This window comes from Miniopterus schreibersii (genome assembly GCF_964146895.1).
Source record: "Miniopterus schreibersii genome assembly, chromosome: 9".
Lineage (NCBI taxonomy): Eukaryota > Metazoa > Chordata > Mammalia > Chiroptera > Miniopteridae > Miniopterus > Miniopterus schreibersii.
The window spans coordinates 84,045,003-84,068,021 of NC_138118.1; the positions used below are offsets into that span (position 1 = coordinate 84,045,003).

Consider the following 23,019-nt stretch of genomic DNA (forward strand, 5'->3'; position numbering starts at 1 on the left):
ACGTCGACGTGAGAGACATCGATTGGTTGCCTCCTGCACACCCCCGACCAGGGCCAGGGATCGAGCCTGCAACCCAGGTACGTGCCCTTGACCCAGAATCGAACCCGGGACCCATCCGTGTCAGGCCCACAATGCTCTAGCCTCTGAGCCACACCGGCCAGGGCCGCCCTCACATTTTCGATGCTGGAGGACAGGCAAGAGGTTGAGCTCTGGGTCATGACCAGCGGCCACCTGGGTTCTGGAATCCGATCCCACTGGTCTTGCCTGTGCTTCATGAGCCTGGACATTTGTGAGCCCCAGAAATTTGGACTTTGCTTTAAATTCTGCCTGACCAAGGTTTCTAATGTGCAAAATTAGCATTAAAAATCTTCAGAGAGCAAAGTTTCCTTATACGATCAGCAATTCCTTAAGCTTTGCTAGAAAAGAACCTCAAAATATCCCCATTCCTCAAATTTCCCTTTTCAGCACAGCTGGGCACACATTTTCCCCTAACGGCAGTGGGAAAATGCTCAGGAGACGCTGTCCAGCTGTCCAGCCGGCCCAGGGCGGGAGCCGGGGACACTGGCTCCGCTGGTCCCTCTCACAGGCCGAGGTCCCCTGCAGGACTCAGCCCGGCACCCGGGCAGAGGGAGCGGGAACCAGAGCACAGACTGAACATCAGCCCACGACACCACTGCTTGCTGCCGGGGAAACACAACTGAAAACAAAAGCACCAGGGCGGCCCAGTGGTCGAGGGTCAACCCATGAACCAAGAGGTCCCGGGTTGGAGGGTTTCGGGCTCGACCCCCAGCGGGAGGCGAGCAGGAGGCAGCCGATCCATGACTCTCTCATCACTGATGTTTCTCTCTCTCCCTCTCCCTTCCTCTCTCTGAAATCAATAAAATTTTATTTTTTTTAAAAAAGCACCTCCCAACTCAGAAAACCCCTTCGCACAGGTAGTAGAGAAAACTGTTTTTACTGAAGAGGAATCAGACAGAACTGGTTCACCAGCACCTGCCCGTGGCCGTCCACCTCCCTCCTCAGGCCCCAGTGGCCCTCGCGCCTCCTGTAGCCTCACTGTCATTCTGCCGTCAAGGACACAGACAGGATATTATTGCCAATAACCCATTACAGCGAAACCCTCGCTGTGTGCACAGTGTGACTGTCCGGTGGTGGTGAACGTGGTCACATTTACCATCATTTCTGTTTGTCAGCTCAGTGACTGAGGCAATCTCCTCGCTTCCATGACGAGATCCTAATTATTCAGAATTACAGCGCAGAATTGGGATGTTTATTTTAAGGGAGATGCAATTTCTCCTTCCGGAATTTATTTAGAACGTTTCATAATGCATTTTAAACTATAATTTGAAAAGTAATTTCTATGCCAACAACCACCCGCAGAGGTACCCAAACTGGCTATTGGCGTTAAAAGAAAAATCTGAAATAACTTTCTCAGTTAGAAAATGTGAATGATAAAATTGTCATTCTTTTTCAGAAAGCAGCACATGTACAATTTTTAAAAATAAAAATAGTCATACTTATGGGATGAATTGTGAGATATATCGGGGGGGAAAGATAAAGGAAAATTAGTTACCCCTGCTGCTCCCAGCAGAGAGAAATGTTCTTACCATATTGGGGTATTTCCTTCTAGTCTTTCTTCTGTGAAACAGACCTTCGTGATTATCTGTGCAACATTGTTGCACGTGACTGTAGCAACCTTAGCAACTTCCTCCAGAGAGGAAAACATAGGTTGCTTCAAATATTTGGCTCTGTGGTTGCGTGTTGACCTGTGAACCAGGAGGTCACGGTTTGATTCCCGGTCAGGGCACCTGCCCAGGTCTCAGGCTCGATCCCCAGTAGGGGGCGTGCAGGAGGCAGCTGATCAATGTTTCTCTCTCATCGATGTTTCTCTCTCTCTTCCTCTCCTTTCCTCTCTCTAAAATCAATAAAAACAGAGTAAAATAATAATAACGATAATAATAAGTTGTATGGGACTCTGAGACGATAGGGTCGTTCTGGGAAAGTTGGGACATATACATGAGTGCATGGCTGTTTTGGAGATGTGGTCAGTAAACTTGTGCTCACGCCTCAGTCCAGCCCCCCTGTGACGCCCATGGGCATCTGCCTTCTCTCCCCTTTCCAGGTTCAAGCCTTGGCACCCACTAGTCTGAGGCCCCAAGGCCGTGGGTCTGGACGTCCCTTCCTGGGTGTCAGCTACATGGAGTCAGCAGCCTCGAGTGGGTATCGCCCGTCTGTGGGCAGTTTCTGTATTAACATGGCTGGTCTGCAGTTCTCAGGCTGCCCGGCCATTTGCTTGCATCTCTCCTGTCTGTCAAGACCGATTGTGCCACGGACGCAGCTTATTCCATAATTGATTGTGTTCACTGCTGGGCATAACAGGCCACTAGGGCTCATCACCTGTCATTAGTGCTGGGGGGGGGGGGGTGACCATCTGTGAATCACACCCCAGGCACGTGCACTTGAACAGACTCACCCAGGGTGGCGGGTGGCACCTGGCTCAGCGGAAACCTCCAGCTCCAACGGTTTGGAAGGAGACATGCAACTTTAATGGGGACGTTAATACTTCATGAGCTCATCACACTGGTTGAGAACAGAGTGCCAGTCATTTTCCAGCTCCCGTTAAAATTCACGTGCGGCCCAGCCGGTGTGGTCTGGTGGTTGGAGAGTCGGCCTCACACTGAAACGTCTCGGGTTTGGTTCCCGGCCAAGGCCACATACCTGGGTTGCATGTTTACTCCCTGGTCCCGATCAGGGCTCATGGGGGAGGCAGCTAATCCATGTCTCTCACATCAATGCCCCCCCCTTTCTTCCACTCTCTCTAAAAATCAATGGGAAAATATCCTCAGGTAAGGATTAACAACAACAAATCCATGTGCAAATTTGGGGGGCGTGTTCATTCATCATCCGTTAGTGAGGGTGAAGCAGTTCTCAGGAGTGCAGGGAGGGGTCCTGCATCCCTCCGGCATATTTCCAGGATGCGGCCACTGAGAGAAACGCAGGTTTGTAGGATTTCACGTGACTTTTTCTATAAAACTAAAGAAAGGCCCCGGGAGCTGGGATTAAAGAGGAATGTGAATTTTGACTCTGGTGGATTAAGTACCCAATGGCTTTCCTGACCGAATCAACTAACACGCTGGATAAAATATGTAAATGAAAAGTAGAAATTGCAAATAGAACACCATGCGCATTGGGAGCGGCCGGTGGGCGGCCGAGCACCTGGAAGTCCTGGAATTTCTGGGTGAGGCTGAGACACTGCCAACCACACTGTGCGATCGGTGAAACAATATTGTGCCACTTCAGTGCTGCCCACCCTCCCCCGGCCCCCGGCGCCAGCGTCTACTTTCTGTCTCTGCAAATTTGATGCCTCCAGGGACATCATATTATAAGTGGAATCACACAATGTTAGTCCTTCTATGTCCAGCTTATTTCACTCAACATAGTGTCCTCGAGGTCCATCCACGTATGTATGTCAGGATCTTCTTCCTATTTTTTTTCTTTAATCTTCATCTGAGGGTATTTTTTTCTATTGATTTTCAGAGAGTGGAAGGGAGGGAGAAAGAGAAACATCCATGTGAGAGACACACATGGATCGGTTGCCTCCCACACGGGCCCCGACTACAGAGCTGGGGATCCTACCACCCAGGTACATGCCCTTGATCGGAAATCAAACCCAAGACCCTTCGGCACACAGGTGGATGCTCTAACCACTGGGCACACCGGCCTGGGCAGAATCTCCTTTCCCTCTAAGGCTGAATGATAAGTAACTCCCCGAGTGTAAGCACCACATTCGATCCATCCCTCCTTCATCAATGGATCGACGGGGTTGCTTCTGCCTTCGGGAGACTGCGGATGCTGCTGCTAAGAGCATGGGGTTGCAGGCCTCTCCCGGAGCCCCTGCTGTAACTCTGGGCTGCGCGCCCAGGCGCCGGCTGCTGGGTCTGATGGCGATTCCATGTGTGGTTCTTGAGGACCTGCTTTCCACGGCGGCCGCACCATGTCACACTCCCGCCAACACGGCCCGTTCTCCTGGAGGAGCCACTCGAATGGGTGTGAGCTGGTGTCTCATTGTGGTTTCTGATTTTTAAAGAAATTGTTTGTTTGCCAGTAGGTATTCTGTCGGATGCAGCTGCTGCAATGAGGCTACACTTGGACTTGGGACCGTTTCCCAAATTTACCAATTTCCCCTTTTACTGGACGGTTGTCTGGGGACTGAGTCACAACCAGGAGAAGACGGCTCCTTGTGTCATGGGTTTGTTCCTGGGCTGAGTCACTGCTGTGGCAGAAGAACCACCTTTAGAAATCCTGGTCCTGCTCGGCCGGCGTGGCTCAGCGGTTGAGCGTCGACCCATGAACCAGGAGGTTGCTGGTTCAACACCCCATCAGGGCACATGCCCGGGTTGTGGGCTCATCCCCAGTGGGGGGTGTGCAGGAGGCAGCCGGTCAGTGACTCTCACCATTGATGTTTCTGTCTCTCCCTCTCCCTTCCTCTCTCTGAAATCAATAAAAACATATTTTTAAAAAATTCTGGTCCTTATAAAACTGTCGGTATTGCCATCTTCTATCAGCTGTCTCGAATAGCACGGTAGAACCGTAATGCTTGATCAGCTTATTTTTGCTAATTCTTATTAACTTCCAAGCTCCAGATTTTGAGAGACATCATTTGGACAAGTATTGGGATTCATTCCATTTAAATGCCGTGTGTTTATCGATGCTGTTCCTTTTTCGATCAGGCCATAAAGTGTCCTTTCCTGTAACGTGTTAGGTAACGCAGGCTGTTCTTTCAAACCCGGCACTGTCTGGCTCAGCTGTCATTCTACATGTAAGTGGTTCGGATCCGCAGCCGTGAAGGATCCCCATTGCGTCCCGTGGGCCGGGTGCAGCTGGCTGCAGGCCTGGCTCACTCCGGGACTAATGGCCCGTCTTCAAGCACCGGTGACTGTCCTGCAGGGAAAGCAAACGAACAGCTGCCACCGGCATCAGCCCAGAGGGTCCAGGACGCACGAGGTGTGTGAACGGAGCAAGTCGCAAATCTCCAGAGCAGCGCGAGGCCACTCACGGGTCAGAAACAGATGCAGCTGCCCCGCGTGCTGCCCAAACCTGGGGGATAAACCGAGGGGCCCAGAGAACAACAGTCAGGACAAAGCCAGGACCCGGGACCTGCGGGGGGGGGGGGGGGGCGATGGGAATGCGGAGCGCTCATCAGGAAATGAGAGAACTCGGTGAACTCGGTGGCCACCGGCCTGCGAGGGCCACACCCCAGCGCTGCCTCCCTGGTTCCAAGTTAGGCCCTCGGGGACTCATCTCACCTTCTAATTAGAATATTTGCACTGCTGCTGACAACAGTGACAAAGGGGGTTAATCAGATGGTTTGGGATTCTCGTGATTCCTTCCGCCACTGTCAGCAACCCAGGGCGACTCAGGACGTGCAGGGGTGACAAGCAGTGAGGCCAAGAGCTGACGCCTCGGCCTCACCCATTACGTAGGGTTATGAGGGTTAACTTTCAGAGGCTGTTTCTGTTGCCGTAGAAATAAACAATGAAGCTAATGAGACCCAAGACTGGGACCTTTGGGAGCAGTGCGGCCCCGGGGTGGCTGTGCAGACGGCGTCTCTGTGTATGCGTGCATGTGTGTACATGTGTGTGTGCAGGTGCATATGTCTGTGCATACGTGTGTTGGCATGTGCATTGAATGTGCACATGGGGCCGGGTGCCCCGCTCCAGCTCACAGGCAGGCGAGCTCGGCTAACACAGGCCCTGGACAGCGCTGGCTGGGGGTGGACGTTGCTGCTCCCTCAGCAGGGCCGCCGTCTCCTCTCCCGGTGTTGCCATGAGCAGAAATGAAAGGACACTTTCCTTCTCTGTGGGAGCCCTCTGAGGAGAGAAAGGAAAGATGAGCTGAAAGCTTCTCTGAACAGCAGACACACGCTGAGACGCCCCCACTCCTCCTGCGCCTAGAAATGGCAGCAGAGACACCACAGGACGCTGCAGCGGTAACCCGCCCATCCCCACTGCCCGCCAACTGCAATTACACACACTCTCCAAGTCTGGGAACCTCCCCAAAGTCTGAAAGAGGAAGTGACATCCGTGCTGGTTCCTCTCCATTCCCTGTCCCTGGAGGACTCTGCAGGGACAGCGAGTGTACACATGGCCCCCACGTGTGCCATTCTCAGGGTGCTGTGGGTGTCCTGCTCCCCACACATGGTCCTCCTGGTGTGCTCCCTGACGTGCCCCAGGGCACCCACTCACACAACACTGACACCTGGCCACCTCGGTGACACCAGCCCTGTTTCCAATGTGCCGTGGTGGCCAGGAGACCAGAACGAAGAATGACTCTCGTCACTGCACCGAGTGACCGGTGGGCACTGCTCTCAAGCAGCCCCAGAGGTGGGGACCAGCCAATGGGGAGAGTGCAGGAGGCAGCCAGTCCACGTGTCTCTTTCACATCCATGCCTCTCTCTGTCTCTCTCTCCCCTCCCCCTTCCACTCTCTCTGGAAATAGATGGAGAAAATATCCTTGGGCAAAGATTTAAAAAAGCAAGGAGAGTCAATTAGGAGCAAAGAGTCAATGAAATAAGGAGGGACGTGAGGGGCTGGTCAGGATGAGGCAGGAGGCCCCTCTGGCTGCAGACTGGGTGGGGCAAAGACTGGAGGTCGCTGAGGGCACAGGGGTAGGACGGAGGCCCCCAGGGGACGGCCCCCAGCCTGCTGGTTGTGCGCAAGGCTGTGTGAGCTGGGGGGACGGGAGATTTGGAGAGAAAGATGGAGGGACCCCGAGCCAAGCACGCAGCCATCTGGAGCGGCAGCTATTCTGGGCCCTGGGCTGCAGAAGGAGCAGGGTGTCCCCAGAGCCTGGAAGAGAAGCAGAGAGTGCGGGCGGAGGCTCCGGGCTGGGAGGCAGATGGGCACCATGGGGAGGTAACCAGCACTGTTTGCCTCCACACGGACTGGATCTCTGCACCGGCCTCAGGAGCTGTCTCCTTCTACACCAGGGAAACTGAGGCCCAGAGCAGTCGGGGCTGCAGTCCAGGCTTGCAGACCTGGCCTGTAGCAGAGCAGGGACTGTCCCTCAGAGACGCGGTCCTGGAGCTCCCCACAGGGCAGGCAGGTCTCAGGTTGAGCACTAGGGGTGCAGTCAGAGCCTCCAGGTCCATGGGGCAGAAGGGAGCCCCCTGCCCCCCACCCAGGATGCCACAGGCACAGCAGGGGCAGTTTTTCCTGGCATTCAGGGGATGGGCGGCTTGCTGGCTAGAGGGAGGGTACAGTGAAGAGAGGAGACACATGCAGGCCGAGAGGGGACAGTACCAGCAATAGTCATGACACCTGGAAATGGAAAACAACATGCCTCACCCACCCTGTGTCTGGATGCTTAGAGCAGTGCCTGGCCCACAGCCAAAATGACAGAGAAATTCATCCTCTGGAATCACAGGTCCACACACCAATGGAAGTGCTACCTATGAAAAAGGAAGCAGACCCCCTGTCATTGTCTTGTGCTAGGGTGTGTGCGGGCTTCATTCAAACACAAGCTCAAGGGGAAGCATTGTTCTGAGGCCAGTGGCTGCCACCGTCACCTGCTTCCTGGAGGACAGGCCCCAGTCCCCATCGTCCCCTGCTGCCCAGACCAGGCCACTGGAGGCAAAGGTCCCCCTCAGCGTGCCGGAGCTCCGGCAGATGGCTCTCCACACTGTGTCATATTTATTAATGCTTAGCCCAGACTTAATTGACAATACTGAATGTTGGTTCTTTAAACATTCGGTTTCATTATTTGCAACAGTAATTTTAGTAAACAGGAGCTATTCGGAATCTCTGGAGTGTGAAATTAAATGTGTTGGTTAATTAATTGGAAGAATGTGGCAACTTCATTCTGCTTAGAGATTGTGGCGTTGAACCTCCTGATCTGTAAAGTGACAGTGTAGCAAAGTCAAAACCACAGGATAAATAAACGTATCAACTTGTAGCAAATGGCAGGCGCAAGATGTTTGCAACAGTGTTACTAGGGAATTAGCACATTGCCATACTCATCGCTTTGGGGTCCCTACAGCACCCGGCTGTCTGCCTGGACCATTCATCTCACTATCAGCAAACCCCAGGTCCAAGGGCCTCGCCCCAATGACAGTGGGAAGAAGGCTTTTCAGAGAGCTGACCTCTAGCTGAAGTTGGGTACTTCCCTTCAATACTCCCTCCTGCTTCGTTATAAACCTTCCAGTTACAAATTACAACATGAGATGCTCTTGAACGAGGACATTTCAGATAGCTGACTTCAAAAGATAATCACCACCATATGTTTGGCCTCCGCTAACACCCAAAACGTTACCAATTATAATAATGAGATGATTTTTTTTCACCTATTGAATTGGCAAAGATTAAACGCGTGGATAATCCTGTGTTAGCCCACAGCGGGTGAGAAAGCATCTGACACACTCTCGGAGGAGTAGAAACTGATACAATATTTATGAAGGCAACTTGGTATCAAAATCGTACCAAGAGATGTATCAAAGCCTTTGAACTCGCCTCCTGAGATAGCCCCTGGGCATGTCTAAAGTGAGGCTTTTAATCGCAGGGTTATTTATGACAAAAATGCCAAATGATGGCCCTGGCCGGTGTGGCTCAGGTGGTCGGACATTAACCCAGTGGCCGGTTTGATTCCTGGTCAGGGCATGTGCCTGGGTTTCGGGCTCGATCCCCAGTAGGGGGTGTGCAGGAGGCAGCCGACAGATGTTTCTCTCTCATCATTGTTTCTTTCTCCCCCTTTCTCTTCCTCTCTCTCTAAAACCAATAAAAGCATATTTTTAAAATACCAAATAATGAATTTTTCATTTATTCTGCCCAGAAATATGGTATAGATTAAATAAACTACAGTGTTCAGTCCATGAGACGATTATGCAGAAGTTGGAAACAATGTAGCCGGAGATGACACAATGACATGGAAACATGTTCGACCCATAGTGTCAAGTTGCAGAAACTGCCTGTGAATTCGCAGCCCTGCCTGAGAGCCACGTGTGTGGCACTGACCATCACCTGAGGTGTGCAGGGTTCCTTCTGGATGGGGGCTGACAGGGGACTTTAATTTCTTCCTTTTTGTCTGCCCATATTTCTTCATTGAGTATGTACTGGTGTTATAACTAGAAAAAATATGACAATATTGTCTGTTTAAGACACAGTAATCACCTCCTGCCCCAAAGGCGGTGGAAATGGCTCTGGCATGGGCGGCAGCACATCTCGCCTGGTGGCCCAGGTGAGACCCACAAGGCAGAGGAGCTCTCAGGGAGGGAGGGAGGCCAGGTTTCCTTCCCAGAACTGTGGTTCAAACTCAGGTCTTTTCACCTATTTCCCCTCTACATTTCTTGTACTATAGTGAATTCTAAAGACCAATTTTAAAGCAAATGAACAGCATGATAACTCAGACCACGAAGGAATTCAGAGGCTTGAAACAGTGACACCTGAACAAGGCCCATCCCACGATACACCACGAGGGCTGCCAACACTGCTACGAAATGCAAAACTCCAAAACTCTGTCTTCTATGAAAAGTCAGAGGCCTAGAAAAGCAGTGACCTGCGACCCTGGTCAAGCACTCATCATGTGAATCTACAGTCACACTGAGTGCAGAAATTAAAAACTTGAGTGAATCCTGCATGGACTAGAGTTGTAACCATGACTCCAGCGCTCTGGGCTCCCCGAGAGAATGCTATAGTTAGTTGTTCCTCTCCCCACACCCCCACAACCAAATGTTCAATGTTCGTGGTGTCATTAGTGGAAGCAACTTCAATGATGGGCGGCACAAGGCTCATGGAGCCGAATCATTGCACATGATGGAGCCACGAATGGTGAGTGGAGGCCGTCAGGAGACACCTTGGGGCACAGGTCCCGCCTGCAGAGACATCCCCAGAAAGTCCAGTGGCACATCTGCCCCTCACCCTCCTCACAGCGGCCAGACCAGCTTCTGGTGAGCTTCTAGCTCCCCTCAGGCCCAGAACCCGGGGCAGTGGGTGAAAAGCTGTGGTGAGTGGCTGCTCTGAGGACTCGGAGGCTGGGAGGCAGGGCAGTTAGAGAAGCCCCACCTGGGCAGGTGAAGGCTGGAGCAAGAGGTGGAATCTAAGAGCGAGAGGCTGCCCCCCACCACACTGGTGGGGGCCTCTGCCCTCGGTGGGTGGCCCATCCCAAGCAGCCCCCCAGGGTCACTCTCCCAAAATCCTCTCATCACCATCCAGACACGTTCTTCCTAAAACATGTCTTCCCATGACCTCCGGAGCAGCCTCCCTAAGACTCATCTTTCCAGAAGTGTGAACCCACAGGCTAAAGAAGCTCCATGAACCCCGGTCATAAGAATCATGACAAACACTGCACTAAGTCAAGTCATATCCTATTACCCCAAACTGCTGATAATTTTTTTAAAAATCCTCAAAGCGGCTGGAGAAATAAGACACACACCTAGAGAGGAGGAAGGTGTGAACGAGAGCTGAGTCTCCTGCCGGCCCGTAGACAGTGAGGAAACATCGTTGACCTTTGAAGGAAAATACCTGCGAACCTAGAATTCTTTACCAAAGAGGCTATCTCCCCAAAATGAAGGTAAAAGAAAGACTTTTTCATCCAGAAGGTGTCTCCAGCAGTTGGCACCATGAGAAACGCAAACAGAGGAAAATCACGGGGGGGACCTGAGCCCACGTGAGGGGTGGGCGGCGTGAGCACAACAGAGGCGGGTGGGAGTTCACTGAGCCCTAATAAGACAGCTGAGCCCTGGCCGGGTGGCTCAGCTGAGCACCGTCCTGTGCACCACACGGTGGCAGGTCCGATTCCCAGGCAGGGCACATACCCAGGTTGGGGGTTCAATCCCTGGGTGGGGGGCGTAGGAAAGGCAACCGATTGACGTTTCTCTCTGTCTCCCTTAGTCTCTCTAAAATCAATAAAGGGGAGAAGGGGGAGATAACTGAGGGGGTCCCAGGCAGTGGGACAGGAGGGGCTGAACTGACCCAAGAGCTTGCAGGCTGCACATCTATACAGACATACAACCACTCCCCAGAGAACCCAGGGCCCGGTGAAGGGCTCCAAACAAGGACCACAGAAGGGGACCAGATGGAGGTGCTGCCGCGTCGCCCCCCAGGATCTGCCCGCTTCTGAGATGGGCAGGGCGGTGAGGCCTGGAGTATGCCCAGCTTCTGAGGGTGAGCCCAGGGCTCTTGCTCCCTGGGGTGGCCTGGCTGACAGATGCCACCCAGAGAGCAGCTCGAGAGGTGTCACGGGGCAGGGGTGGCCCCATGCCCAGGGGAGGGGAGGGGTCCACTGCTGGATCCCCAAGGGGTTGACTGGGATCCAGAGGAAGCAGCTGCACCTGCGCCTCTCGCCAGGGAGGGACGTCACCCCCCAGGTGCACCCCCGGGTTCCCTGGCTCCTTGGAAGCCCACCCCTCCGGTTCACATTCTCGGCATTAAACTCCCGGGTCAGGTACCATCGGGCTTCCCCCAAGCCAGCCCCACGGACACACTCTTACACTGGTCTTTGGGGCAGTTTTTCTTATGTAAATAGTTTTAGAAGAACGTTTTCCGACAGTAAAGTAGCCCCTTCTCTGAGGGGACTGTGCGCAGTGGGTTCGTCCACCGGCGGTGCTCCCGTGGCCGGAGGGGCTCGAGGGTCAGCTGCGCCCGGGGCGCGGGGCCGGGCGCCCTCTGGCGGTTCCGCCGCGGAGCCTGCGGGCGGGCGGCGGGCTCCCCCTGCCGGCAGGACCGGGTGTCGGTCCGCGTGAAGCGCGGCCCTGACCGCAGGGGAGCGGCCGCGGTCTGACTCCAAAGAAGGGGCGACAAGGGAATCCTCCGGCACCTGGCGGGGGGGGGCTCTGGCCCTCAGCTGTTTCCCAGCCGCCCCAGGCCCAGGACTCAGCTCTCAATGTCCCGTTATTATTATTACAAAGCACAAGCAACTTAAAACTTACCATCTTAACCGCTGTTAAGTTACGGTTCAGCGGCATTAAGCACATTCAGACTGTTTGCAACCATCACCCCCATCATCCCCAGAACTTCTCACCTTCCCAAACTGACACTGTCTCCATAAAGGCGCCATCCCAGCCACGGGACAGCTCCCCCGCACGCGCGCGCGCACACACACACACCTGCACACACACCTGCACACACGCGCACACCTGCACACACGCAGATGCCTGCACACACCTGCACACACGGGCACCCACATCCCGCACTGTCTCCTGGCCTCAGACGAAGTGGGGTCCACGTGCCCGGCAGTTCCTGCCCTTCCCCCGACCCCACTCGGAACCCCAGTTTCTGTTTAATTAAACCAGGAAAGGGGGCAAAGGAAAGACTGAGATCTGGGAGCCTCTCCCTCCTCTCTCTGAAATCAATAAAGACATATTTTTTAAAAAGAACAATAACAAGAAAAAAAGTAGCAGCAGTTACACGAGCGGGAGAGGAGCAGAAAAAGCCGATCTCAAAGCCCTCCGCGGCAAGACGCCGCCGCGTCAGGGGCACGCGCCCAAGAGGAGCGTGGGCAGCCCGAGGGCGCCCCGGGTGGGATCGTCGGAAGCGCTGGGCGCTGCGGCTGGGGGCCCGCGCCTCCCCGCCGCGCCCGGGGTGCTGCGCCCCGACGAGGGCGCCCCTGGAGACGGCGGGCACAGGGCGGCCGCGGGCAGGGGCGGGGCAAGAACACGCGAGGCCCGCGCGTCTCCAGTGTTGAGACCGCAGGCGGCGGGGCGGCGGCCCGGTGCTGGAGACCCGCGGTCTCCATCGAAACAGGGAGCGTGGGTTCCGGGAAGGAGACCGAGCCACGCCCACGCCGGCCGCGGACACGCTCCGCCTGGCTCAGCCTGCGCTGTATTTTATAATTAAACGCCGAAACTTAAAAGTCAAAGATGGCGCCTACAGCCCCAGAATCCTCTCCCTGCTTTTAAACCTGAGGGACGCGGGCAGGTCGTGCCCCCGTCCCCGCAGGGCGACCTCCGGCTGCGGCGGCCACGTGGCGCCCGCGGCCCCTGCCCCGAGCAGAGGGCGCCCAGCGCCGGGGCGACCCGAGGCCGGGGGGCACGGCCGCCTGCGCGCTCCGCGGGCCGCCTCCCAGCCTCCCATTCCCGGCTCTCCATTCTTCTCCCCGCCGGTTTCCTAAACTGCCACCCGCTGCCTCTCGCTCCGCTTCCCAGCGCGGAACTGGCGCCCTCAACAAAGATGGCACCTTACCGTCAAAGGGGTGTCGGAGGGACACTTCCTGCCGTGTGACCGCAACAAAGATGGCAGCCGACCGGAAAGGAGACTCCCCAGCGACTTCCGGCTAGGAGGAGGGCGGTGGGCCTCACTTCCGGCGACGCTCCGAGTGACGTAGCGAGCGCGCCGCGCGGCGTGCGCCGAGGACGGTGCGGGGCGCATGGAGGTCAGCGCCAGTGCTCGCCGTGGCCGCGGCGTAGGTCTCCGGGCAGCGGGGAAGGGGCTGCACCGCGTGGGTCCTGAGGGGCAGGGGCGTGGCGGGAGGGGAGACGGGGCGGGCCGCGGGGGTCAGGGCGCTGGGGCGGCGGGGGACCGGGAGCCCAGGCCTGTGCCCGGTCCCAGCCGCGCCCGCCCCTGCGCACGCGCCGCCTCCCGCGGTCCCGCGTGGCGGCCTGCGAGCCCCGCTCTGGCCGTGGGGCCTCCGCGAGCCGCCGAGGGCCCACTTCCGGCTGGTGTCCTCTTAGAGCCGCGGGGCTCCCGGGCCTCGGTTTCTCCCTGCCCGTGGGGTTGCTCAATCGGGAGCGTCCCCAGCGCTTCCCCGCCACCGGCTCCGGCCACCCGGCCGTCGGCCTGCAGCCGGCCAGCATTCCCTCTCGGGGCCAGTTTCCGGAGAGTCAGATTGAGCTCTCTTACAGCTGCAGCAACCGGCTGTTTGTAAAAATGAAATGTGCCGGCCGTATCCAAGTTCCGGGAAATCAAAGATCAAACACGCTCCGTGCTTTGGCAGGAGCGAGGCCCGGTTAACATTGTATCACGCCTCGGTCACGTGCCTCTCCTAGGTCACTTAGTGACCCCGACGAGCGAGACTGACAACCGGTCGAAGCAACATTGTTGGGATATGTATCAACTTGGAGAAGGAGACTTTGACCCGGGCTTGGGAAGGTGAAGGGTGATTTCCTGAGTCAGTGTGTGTGTTTTAAGTAGGTTGGTGCTGATTTGGGGAAGCTCACTCTGTGTCTGTACATATTAAAATGTACCCACAGAAGCTGGGGATACAGAGTCTATGTCCAGGGACTTCAGGAGCAGTCTCATGGAAAATATTCTGTCCCGTTGTCTCTTTTCATTCTTAATCCTGAGGATTCAACTTTTAAAAACGGAGTTGCCCCAGCCCTGCTTGCAGAGACTCCCATTCAAGAGGAGTGAGCGGGGCCTAGGTGTTTTCGAAGTACACCCAGGACTGAAAATACCCCAACCCACCTGCATGCTCCTGAGTTTTGATGTTTGGTTACATTGTGTACTGGAAAAAAACACCTCTGGGGAGAGTGGCTTTGACGCCGTTTCATTTGTCACGGTCTCTTGTGTTTGTGAGTCAGGAAGAGCCCCTGCAGCAACTCCTTCTCTTTCTCTTCAGGGCCTTGGAATTACTTGCTAGGAGTGTCACCTCCCTGCCACCCAGACTGTCATGGCAGCTCGCCTGGTGAAGCGGTGCGCTTGCCTACTGAGAGAGGCCACTCGTCTGGCCCCTGCTGGGTCTCCAGTTGGCCGACTGAGACTGGCCAGGGTGGCCCATAGGACTCTGACTTCCTCAGCTACCTCACCCAGTTCCCACTTCCCAGGTTCCTTGTCACAGCACGTGGAGAAGGAACAGGTGTTTACTCCCTACCCAGAGCGCCAGGAGGTGGATGCGCTCATCGAGAAGGCCACCCAGCCCGAGGAGCTCCTGGAGCTGCTTGGTGGTGGCCACTGCCTGCACCAGAACAATGCGGCCCTCGCACTCATCAAGCTCTCTCGCCTGCTGTCCGAAAAGCCAGAAGACAAAGCCTTGCTTATACAGGATGCCCGCTTTCAGCAACTTCTCCATCTTGTCAACAGTCAGGTGGGTTCTAGACTATTCAGCAAGTGGAAAACGGCAGGGGCACTGGAGTCCAAAGCAGCCAGTGTATAGGTTTCAAAGTACTGTTACAGGCTCTCTCTTTGTTCATCCTCACAGCAGCCCTGTTAGGTGAATGTTGCCGTACTCATGGTAAAGAGAAGTGGGAGAAGCCAGCCTGGTTCTGGTTCTTCTCTGTTCATCGGTGTCCCCACCCCCCAGTGGTGATGGTGGCACACTCTTAAAGTTTGAGGAGATGTGGGGTGATTGATGGGGAAGCCCAAAAACTTGAGGAGGGTGTGGGCCTTGTCCAGCCAATTGCATTCTCAAAAGATGAGGGCAGAGCCGACCTGTGGGCTCAGCGTTGAGCACTGACCTAGGGTCCCGCAGGTCAGGGTTTGATTCCTGTCAGGGCACAGGCCTGGGTTGTGGACTCATCCCCAGGAGGAGGCAGCCGGTCCTTGACTGTCCCATTGGTGTTTCCCTCTCTCCCTCTCCCTCCCTCTCTCTCTCTCTCTCTCTCCCTCTCTTCCTCTCTCTCTCTCTCTCCCTCCCTCCCTCCCTCCCTCCCTCCCTCCCTCCCTCCCTCCCTCCGCTTCTCTCTCCCTCCCCCCTCTCTGAAACTGATAAAAACACATTTGAAAGAAAACACGAGGATGGAGGTGGGGGCAGCTCCTAAAAATTGCCTTGGTGGCCCAGATGTGTGGCTCCGTTGGTTGGGCTCTGACCCACACCAGGAGGTTTCCAGTCCAGTTCCCACAGAGAGACAAAGGCCAGGGACCGGGAGCTCTGTGCCACCAGCAGTGAGACAGCACAGAGCCATACCTGCCTCCCATGAGGTTGGGGTCGGCCACAGGGCTACTCGGGCAGCTCACATTCTCTGAGGCTAGAAACACATCCTGCAGAGCACAGCGGAGCCACCCTCATTCAGAAACCATGCAGGAGACCGAGGAGGAGGCAGGCGCGGGGATGCACGGGCCAGGCTGGTTTCAGACCACCTAGTGCGGGTTCTGGTTCTGCCGTTCAGAGAGACCTAGGGGAAGCGATGTGTGATGGGGTGGGGAGGCCTTCAGGATGCTGGTCCCTGACACATGCAGGTGCACACAGGAATTCCTGCGTGTTGTAAGAGCTGGTGGTATGGCAGCTGCTCCTCCCCCAAAGCCTGGGAGTGTGGGGTGGCAGGACTCAGTGGCACCAACATGTCTAAGGGCAAAGGGCCTCCTTGTGCAGCTTCAGACACAGGGCCAGCCACAGGCTGCTTTGTTGGAGGTAAGAAGTCAAGGGGTTGGGGCTTCTCAGACTCAGCATTATAGTTATTTTCCTGAAGAAAAGTCTGTGTTCTTAATAGCTAAAAATTTTCATTGTTGTCAGCAAAACAACCAGTTATAAAACTGGACTGTAAAAGCTCACCAGTCTGTCTGGGCCCTGAGTGGCACCCCGCAGGCTTCCCTCTGGATAGGCCTGTGGGTGAGGCAGCAGAAGGCGGGTGTGCACAGTCGGCAGAGCTGAGCAGAGCAGTCAGGTGTGTGTTAGGGAGACTCCAGGGGCATTTTATCTCTGAGAGTCCTTGCTGCAGGTGACAGGAGCTGGACAGCCGGCTCAGCACACAGGCCTGGCCAAGGCAGACCCAGCCCTGGGGTCCCTGTGTGACTTTGCCTGTGTCCCCCATCCAGATAACTGGGGTCTGGCACGGGACCCTCGTGAAGCTGCTCCGGAGCCTCTATGCGCTGGGGCTCTCCCAAGCCTCCAAGGAGCTGCGGTCTGTGGAGCAGGAGGTGCGCTGGCGCATGCGCAGGCTCAAGTACAAGCACCTGGCCTTCCTGGCTGAGTCCAGCGCCACCTACATGCAGGGGCAGGGCTCCCAGGAGCTGCTGGCTGAGCTGCTTGTGAGCCTGGAGCGGCGCTGGGTGGAAATCGAGGATGGCCGCACTCTGGTGGCCATCATGACGAAGACTGGGCACCTCTCGGAGTCTCTGATGAACCACCTGGAGGACAAGGTACTGGGGCTGAGAGAAGGGGGAGCGTGGGGCAGGGCCAGGGGCCTGCTCACGCGCGACCATGTTAGTGCGCGGTTTCCTGGCTGGCTTCTCCAGAGACCTGGGGGTGGTGAGGAGCCTAATCCTCTGCTCTTTTATCTACCTCCCAACAGTCTCATGCACGTGGTCTTCCCCCCCATGTGGCTGGGGCCAGCCTCAAGGCTCAGCTTCTAACCAGCACTTCTTAGAACTGTGGTGCCCCTGGCCCCAGCCCGCAGCCAAGTCAAATTCAGACCCGTTCCCATTGTAGCGGGAGCTGGCCAGATGGCTGCCACAGTAAGCTCCGTGGTTCATGGGCCCTGGGTCCCCTGCCCTGGGACCTGGGGATAAGTTTGGCTGCGGACATGGTGCCCCTGGCCCTGCACAGAGGGGCCAGTCTTTAGTAAGCTCAGGCCCAGTTGCTGTCTCACAGGGACTGCACTGCATGGGACCCCTGGCCCTCGGGCCATCGAGCTGACCCCTGCCGGCTGTGGTTGACAGTGCCTGGAGCTGGTGGAGCAGTTTGGCCCTGATGAGCTGCGGAAGGTGCTGGTGGTGCTGGCAGCTCAGAACCGGCGGTCGGTGCCCCTGCTGCGGGCCATCTCCTACCACCTGGTCCAGAAGCCCTTCCCCCTGACCAAAGGTGTCCTCCTGGACCTCGCCTATGCCTATGGTGAGCCCCTTGCATGGGGGCCGAGGGGGGAGGGCACTCTAGATGCAGCCATGTCAAATTCAGTGCCTGCCCTACCCATGGTGGGCACTGGCCCCGAGGCTGCTATAGAAACACTGTGACTCATGGGCCCTGGTCCCCCTCTGCTGGGCCTCAGGGATAAATTTGGTTACAGACACCAAGCTCTTGGACTTGGAGGCCATGGTGGGGTGCTGGGTGGGCCACCAGGTGAACCCCAGGGTCTGCTCTGTCCCGAAGGCAAACTCGGCTTCCACCAGACCCAGGTGTTCCAGCGCCTGGCCTCTGACCTGCTGCCCCACACACCCAGCCTCACGTCCGGCGAGGTGGCCCGCTGCACCAAGTCTTTCGCCTTCCTCAAGTGGCTCAACCTGCCCCTGTTTGAGGCTTTTGCCCAGGTGAGTGCACTGAGTCCTGGGCAAACGGGTACATCAGGGAGGCTCAGGGCTGGAGACATGCCCAATGCACCGTCGAGTTCCTGCTCTGGCGTATCTGAGAGACACTGTCTCGGGAGAGAGAAGGAATTGAGGACAATTTTCTCCCGGTTCCACCGGCCTTTGGTGGCTGTCCTGGGAGTCATGCAGGTGGGAGGCTGAGAACCCCTTGGCTGCCCAAAACGGAGCAGAGAGACAGACAGTGCCTATGCTTAGTTTGTGGGCAGTTGGTCAGAATAGCCTCTACTGGTTAAAGGAGTATTTCTAAAGCTATGGTGGCGTGGTTTCTGAGGGTCCCTCCTCCTGCCCCCCGCCTTCTGCTGTGCAGCATGTCTTGAATAGAGCTGAGAGCATCGCCATGCCTGACCTCTGCAATGTGCTCCTGGCCTTCGCCCGCCTGAACTTCCATCCAGAGCAAGAGGATTCGTTCTTCAGCCTGGTACAGTCTTCACCCCCAGTTCCCTTCCCCTGCTCTCTCCCTGCAGGCAGGATTTGTGCTGGGGACCCCTGTGTGCAGAGGCAGAAAGGAGGGAGGCCTGGCAGGGGACACTGGGCGGAGCGAGCCTGCTGGAGCCAGACATCCCTGCAGTTGTCTGGGGGCAAAACTTGAAATCCCAGCCTACCAGCTGTGCGGCCCAGAGCAGCCTCGGGTCTAGAAGGCATGCTTGGTCTCACTCCCTGTCACCACCTTAATGGTCCACTGAGGCTCAGACTCAACCACCCCAGCTGGCCAACTATTTCCCCTCATGCTCTCCCATTCCTCTCAGGGCCAGAAATGCCTCCCCGGTTCTGGGCCACTTGGGACATTACTGGAGGTGTAGTTTTGTGCAGCAGCTTCTGCTTGGGGGGGCAGGGGGAGCAGTGGGAAAGCCCAGTTGGATGTCCTTCTGTCCACATTGGTCCTAGGGGATGTGAATGGTTTCCAGTACCTTCCCCAGGGGGACTCAGCCTGACCAGAGGGCCTTGGCCGGGGTTGATCCATAGCCACCTTGGCCTCAGAATGGCCAGGTTGTGAGGCAGCCCCAGGGGCAGCCCACCCACCACCAGGGACATCTGTGTTTACTGAGCAGAGCCCTCCCTCTGCACCCCACCTTGTCCTCCAGGTGCATGAGAAGCTGAGGTGTCAGCTGGCAGGCCTGGACCCCGCCCTGCAGGTGGACGTGCTGTGGGCCCTGTGTGTGCTGCAGCAGGCCAGGGAAGCCGAGCTCCGCGCTGTGCTGCGCCCCGAGTTCCACACCCAGTTCCTAGGTGAGCAGTGGGGTGTTCCTCCTGCACAGAGGTGAGCCTGTGGGCCTCTGTTTGTCCTATCTGCCTACAGCCAGATGGGGGGGGTGGGGATTGGGAGCCTGCAGTTTCTCTTTCTCTGCTCTTGTCCCTCGGCCCCCCCCTCATTGCACCCCTTCCCTCAGGTGATGAGTCCCCGAAGGGTCAGAGCACCTTTCAGAAACTGCTCCACATCAATGCCACTGCCCAGCTGGAGCATCCTGAGTACACAGGCCCCCTGTTGCCGGCCTCAGCCTTGGTGCCCAAGCCCTCGGCCCTTGACAGGAAGGCGACGCCCCTGCAGAAGGAGCTGCAGGAGACCCTGAAGGGGGTGCTGGGCAGCGCCGACAGGGCCCGCCTCACGGTGGCCACGCGTCATGGCTGGGTCCTGGGTGAGCCTCCCCACTTCGTCCAACCTGGTCTAGGGCTGGCCCTGCCGCCTCCTCACCAGGGGCTCGCCAGAGGGCCCGGAGCTGCAGCTCCACTCTGGGGACGTCCCCAATGTTTCCATCTGTTGCCACCCACAGATGCTGAGGTGCTACTGGATGCCGAAGGCCAGTTCCTGCCCCTGAGAGACTTTGTGGCCCCACACCTCGCCCCGCCTTCTGAGGGCCAGCCCCTGCCCCCCAAGGCTAAGAGGTAGGGCACGTGGCTCCTGGGTCCCTCAGCTCTTGCTGGTGTCACCCTTCTTTCTGAGGACGGTCAGGACCCAGCACCTCTTCTCCTCACAGGCTGGCCTTCCTGCGCTGGGAGTTCCCCAACTTCAATAGCCGGAGCAAAGACCTACTGGGGCGTTTCGTGCTGGCCCGGCGCCATATGCTGGCTGCTGGCTTCCTAGTAGTGGATGTGAGTACCTTTTGGGCAGGTGGTGACAGAAGGGGAGTGTCAGCAGGACTCAGGTACTGCTCCCACCTGCACAGCCAGGGCCTCTGAGGTGGGGGGGGGGGGGGGGGCGCGGGTGCCTGGTTCCCACCAGGTGTGCCTGCATAGCACCTGTCCCTGGGAGACACTAGCCACCTCTTCCTGCTCTTTCCAGAGAGACATCCTGTGTAGGGCCAGTGAACACGCGGGGCTTGTGGGCCCCACGAGGGTCCTGCCACAGATCCTTTGTTGGTGGTGGTTCTTTAACACAACTCTTAAAAATTAAAAGCCACTTTCAGCCCCATGTGGTCTGAGCCCTGATGAGCCTGGCACTGGTTCCACCTATCCTGCACCTCCAGGATTTGGAGACCACGGCTGTGGTGTTTGAAGCAGCAGAACCAGGGTCCCTACCCACGCTGACCCTCTCCCCCAGGTCCCATACTACGAGTGGCTGGAGCTCAAGTCTGAGTGGCAGAAAAGTGCCTATCTCAAGGACAAGATACGGAAAGCGGTGGCAGAGGAGCTGGCCAAGTGACCTGCCGCCCCCCGCCCCTGCCCCCCCCCCCCCAGCATGGACTGTGTGCCTGGGGTCCGAACACCCTGGAGGCCTATCCGTGGACCCAGGGCTGGTGAGAGGTGACACACTCAAGGACAGACTTAGTGCGGGACCCTGGCCAGCACCTCTGAGTGGCAGATTGCCCTCTTGTGGGTAATAAATCTTCAACTTTGGTTTTCAACACTAGGAGGCATCCCGGACTTTGTCATGACCCCACACCACCCACCCTTCTTTCACCCACTTCCATCTGCTATGGATAGGGGTGGCACTGGGGTCCTCTTCCCTGTGCACTTCTCCACCCCCACCGGCAGAACCAGCTTGTCTGAGAGGTGAGGAGTTTGGCAAAGGAGGGCAGCCTAGCCCACCCATCCAGCTGCCAGGCCGCCCCAGCTTCTCTCACCCACAGAGACCTTCCCCACGGACATTCACACATGGCCGCCTGTGGCTTAGGGCTGTGGTCAGCCCAGCATATACCAAGTCCTCAAGTTGTGATACTAGTGGGGTGTTCAGTGCCTAGCTTGGTGTTCTAATTGGGGTGTGAACACAACTGCAAGGCACACTGGGCGTGTCACTGACCTCCAACAGCACAGGCCAGGACAGCCTGGAGCTGGGAAGGGCTACCTCACTGCCCCAGTGCCCATCCCAGCTGTTCCCCACCCTCCTGTTCAAGCCTCACCACTCACACAGAGTTGGGGAGAGGGGGAGCTGCCAGGCACCAGTGCATAAGAGAGTGTCACTCATGCAGGGGTGGGGGGATGGAACAACAGCCAGAGATAGGTGGCTTTCTGAAGCTGGCGACACCAAACCCAGGCAAGAAGAGGGGCAGGGGGAGCATTCCCGAGGGAAGGGCCAGCAGGGACAGGCACCCAGGGTGCAGAGCCAACTCAGGGGTCTCTGGGAGACCCCACTAAGGTAGCATGACCGGCTCCTGTCCACTCCAGCGCCCCAGCCCAATCATGTGGATGGCGCCCCTTCTGCTTTCACCCCTCAGGTTCCTGGTCTTCCGGTCAATTCTTTCAATGTATTTCCTTTTTGTAGTTCAGTGGAGTAGTTTCTGTTGACCTCTCCTCGCCTCATGGATACGCCCACTGCCACTTTTATCACCAATAAGCCCATTCAGCAAGGTTCTCCCCGTGATGGCATCTGGTTCTTTTTTATGTCTCTGCTGAGATTTTCCATTTGTTTCAAGGAAACTTCCTACTTGCTGGACCAGTTAGATTGTAGCTGTTCTAAGCCCGTCAGGCACCTGGCACGTCTCCCACCTGGGTGCCGGCTCCACTCAGCTGCGATTTTCCTGGTGTGACAGGTGGTCTTTTTATTGAATCCTGGACAGCTAGGCGTTCGTGTTTAACTTTTTTATTTTAGCAGACAGCCATCCTGTGTGGGTTCAGCACACAGGTCCTGGGCTACTTTCGTGACCTTGGCTCCAGTGACAGCGTAACGTTGGGAGGCTTTAGGCCATTCATTGTGTTGGTCTCATGGGGCTGGTCCCTGCTGGGTTTCCCAAAGTGGGGATTGGGAGAGGTTTCGTAGTGGCGTCCCCCTTGCTACCGCCCCCTGCACTCCCCCTGTAGTCTGTGGGTTGGGGGCTGGGCCCAGTGGGGAGGATTATGCTCCCCTTGGCCCCTTTTCAGGGGGCCTCCCCGATTTCCAAGTCTGCCAGGCACCCCAGTCAGCAGGACTGTGGTCCTGTGCGGCAGAAGATGCCCACCTGGTCCTGGTGGTAGACTGGGTCCCCTCCGGTCACTGCTGTCCCTCACTGGGAATTCTTTTTGGGTAGTCTCGGTTCCACCATTGGCCGGGGTGGGGGCGCAGCGACCAGCCCCTACCATCTCATCCAGACCGGGAGCCTCAGGCCCAATGAAGGGCTTTTGGTTTCCGGCTGTGGCCAGATGGCAGGCAGCTGTCAGCAGTGGAGCTAGGAAGGGGCGGGGACACGCCTGGAGGGGGGCTAGGGAGCAAGAGGAGCAGGCGTCCCTGGCAGGGGGACAGGTGGACGGATTTTCAGTGACTGAAGGGACGCGATGCAGGACGGAGGTTGGGACGTGGTGGGTGGTTCGGGCGCAGCGGAGAGGTGCCCAGCAGGCAGCCCCTGGCGCCACCGCAGAGGAAGGGGGGACACCCCCACCCGCCAAGGGGCCGCTCTGGCTCTGCCCTGTCCCTGCCCAGGCCGGGTGGTGACAATGTTTGCCTCCC

The 23,019-nt window shown here is 57.0% G+C and overlaps 1 protein-coding gene and 1 long non-coding RNA gene across 10 annotated transcripts; one reads left to right on the plus strand and one right to left on the minus strand.

Annotated features, from left to right (window-relative positions):
* Window positions 1-1,283: 1,283 nt before the first annotated feature.
* On the minus strand, window positions 1,284-13,239 carry LOC308561427. Of its 2 annotated transcripts, XR_013999479.1 has the most exons (5): window positions 13,173-13,239; window positions 7,351-7,450; window positions 6,029-6,120; window positions 5,307-5,870; window positions 1,284-4,941 (listed from the first exon to the last, which is right to left on the minus strand). It is a non-coding gene; the product is annotated as an uncharacterized lncRNA (long non-coding RNA). The 2 variants fall into 2 exon arrangements; XR_013999480.1 differs by lacking the exon at window positions 1,284-4,941 and having other exon boundaries at window positions 5,169-5,870.
* A 66-nt stretch (window positions 13,240-13,305) lies between these two features.
* On the plus strand, window positions 13,306-21,004 carry TBRG4 (transforming growth factor beta regulator 4). Of its 8 annotated transcripts, none has more exons than XM_081146495.1 (11): window positions 13,309-13,392; window positions 14,548-15,012; window positions 16,680-17,003; window positions 17,523-17,694; window positions 17,950-18,107; window positions 18,472-18,582; window positions 19,247-19,391; window positions 19,553-19,798; window positions 19,934-20,045; window positions 20,138-20,252; window positions 20,701-21,004. In XM_081146495.1, exons 2-11 carry the CDS (start codon window positions 14,599-14,601, stop codon window positions 20,800-20,802), a joined length of 1,899 nt encoding a protein of 632 aa, XP_081002621.1. In that variant the 5' UTR covers window positions 13,309-13,392; window positions 14,548-14,598; the 3' UTR covers window positions 20,803-21,004. The 8 variants fall into 8 exon arrangements, with proteins under 8 accessions (XP_081002619.1, XP_081002621.1, XP_081002622.1 ...); XM_081146496.1 differs by having other exon boundaries at window positions 13,309-13,362; XM_081146498.1 differs by having other exon boundaries at window positions 13,321-13,428.
* Window positions 21,005-23,019: the final 2,015 nt, after the last annotated feature.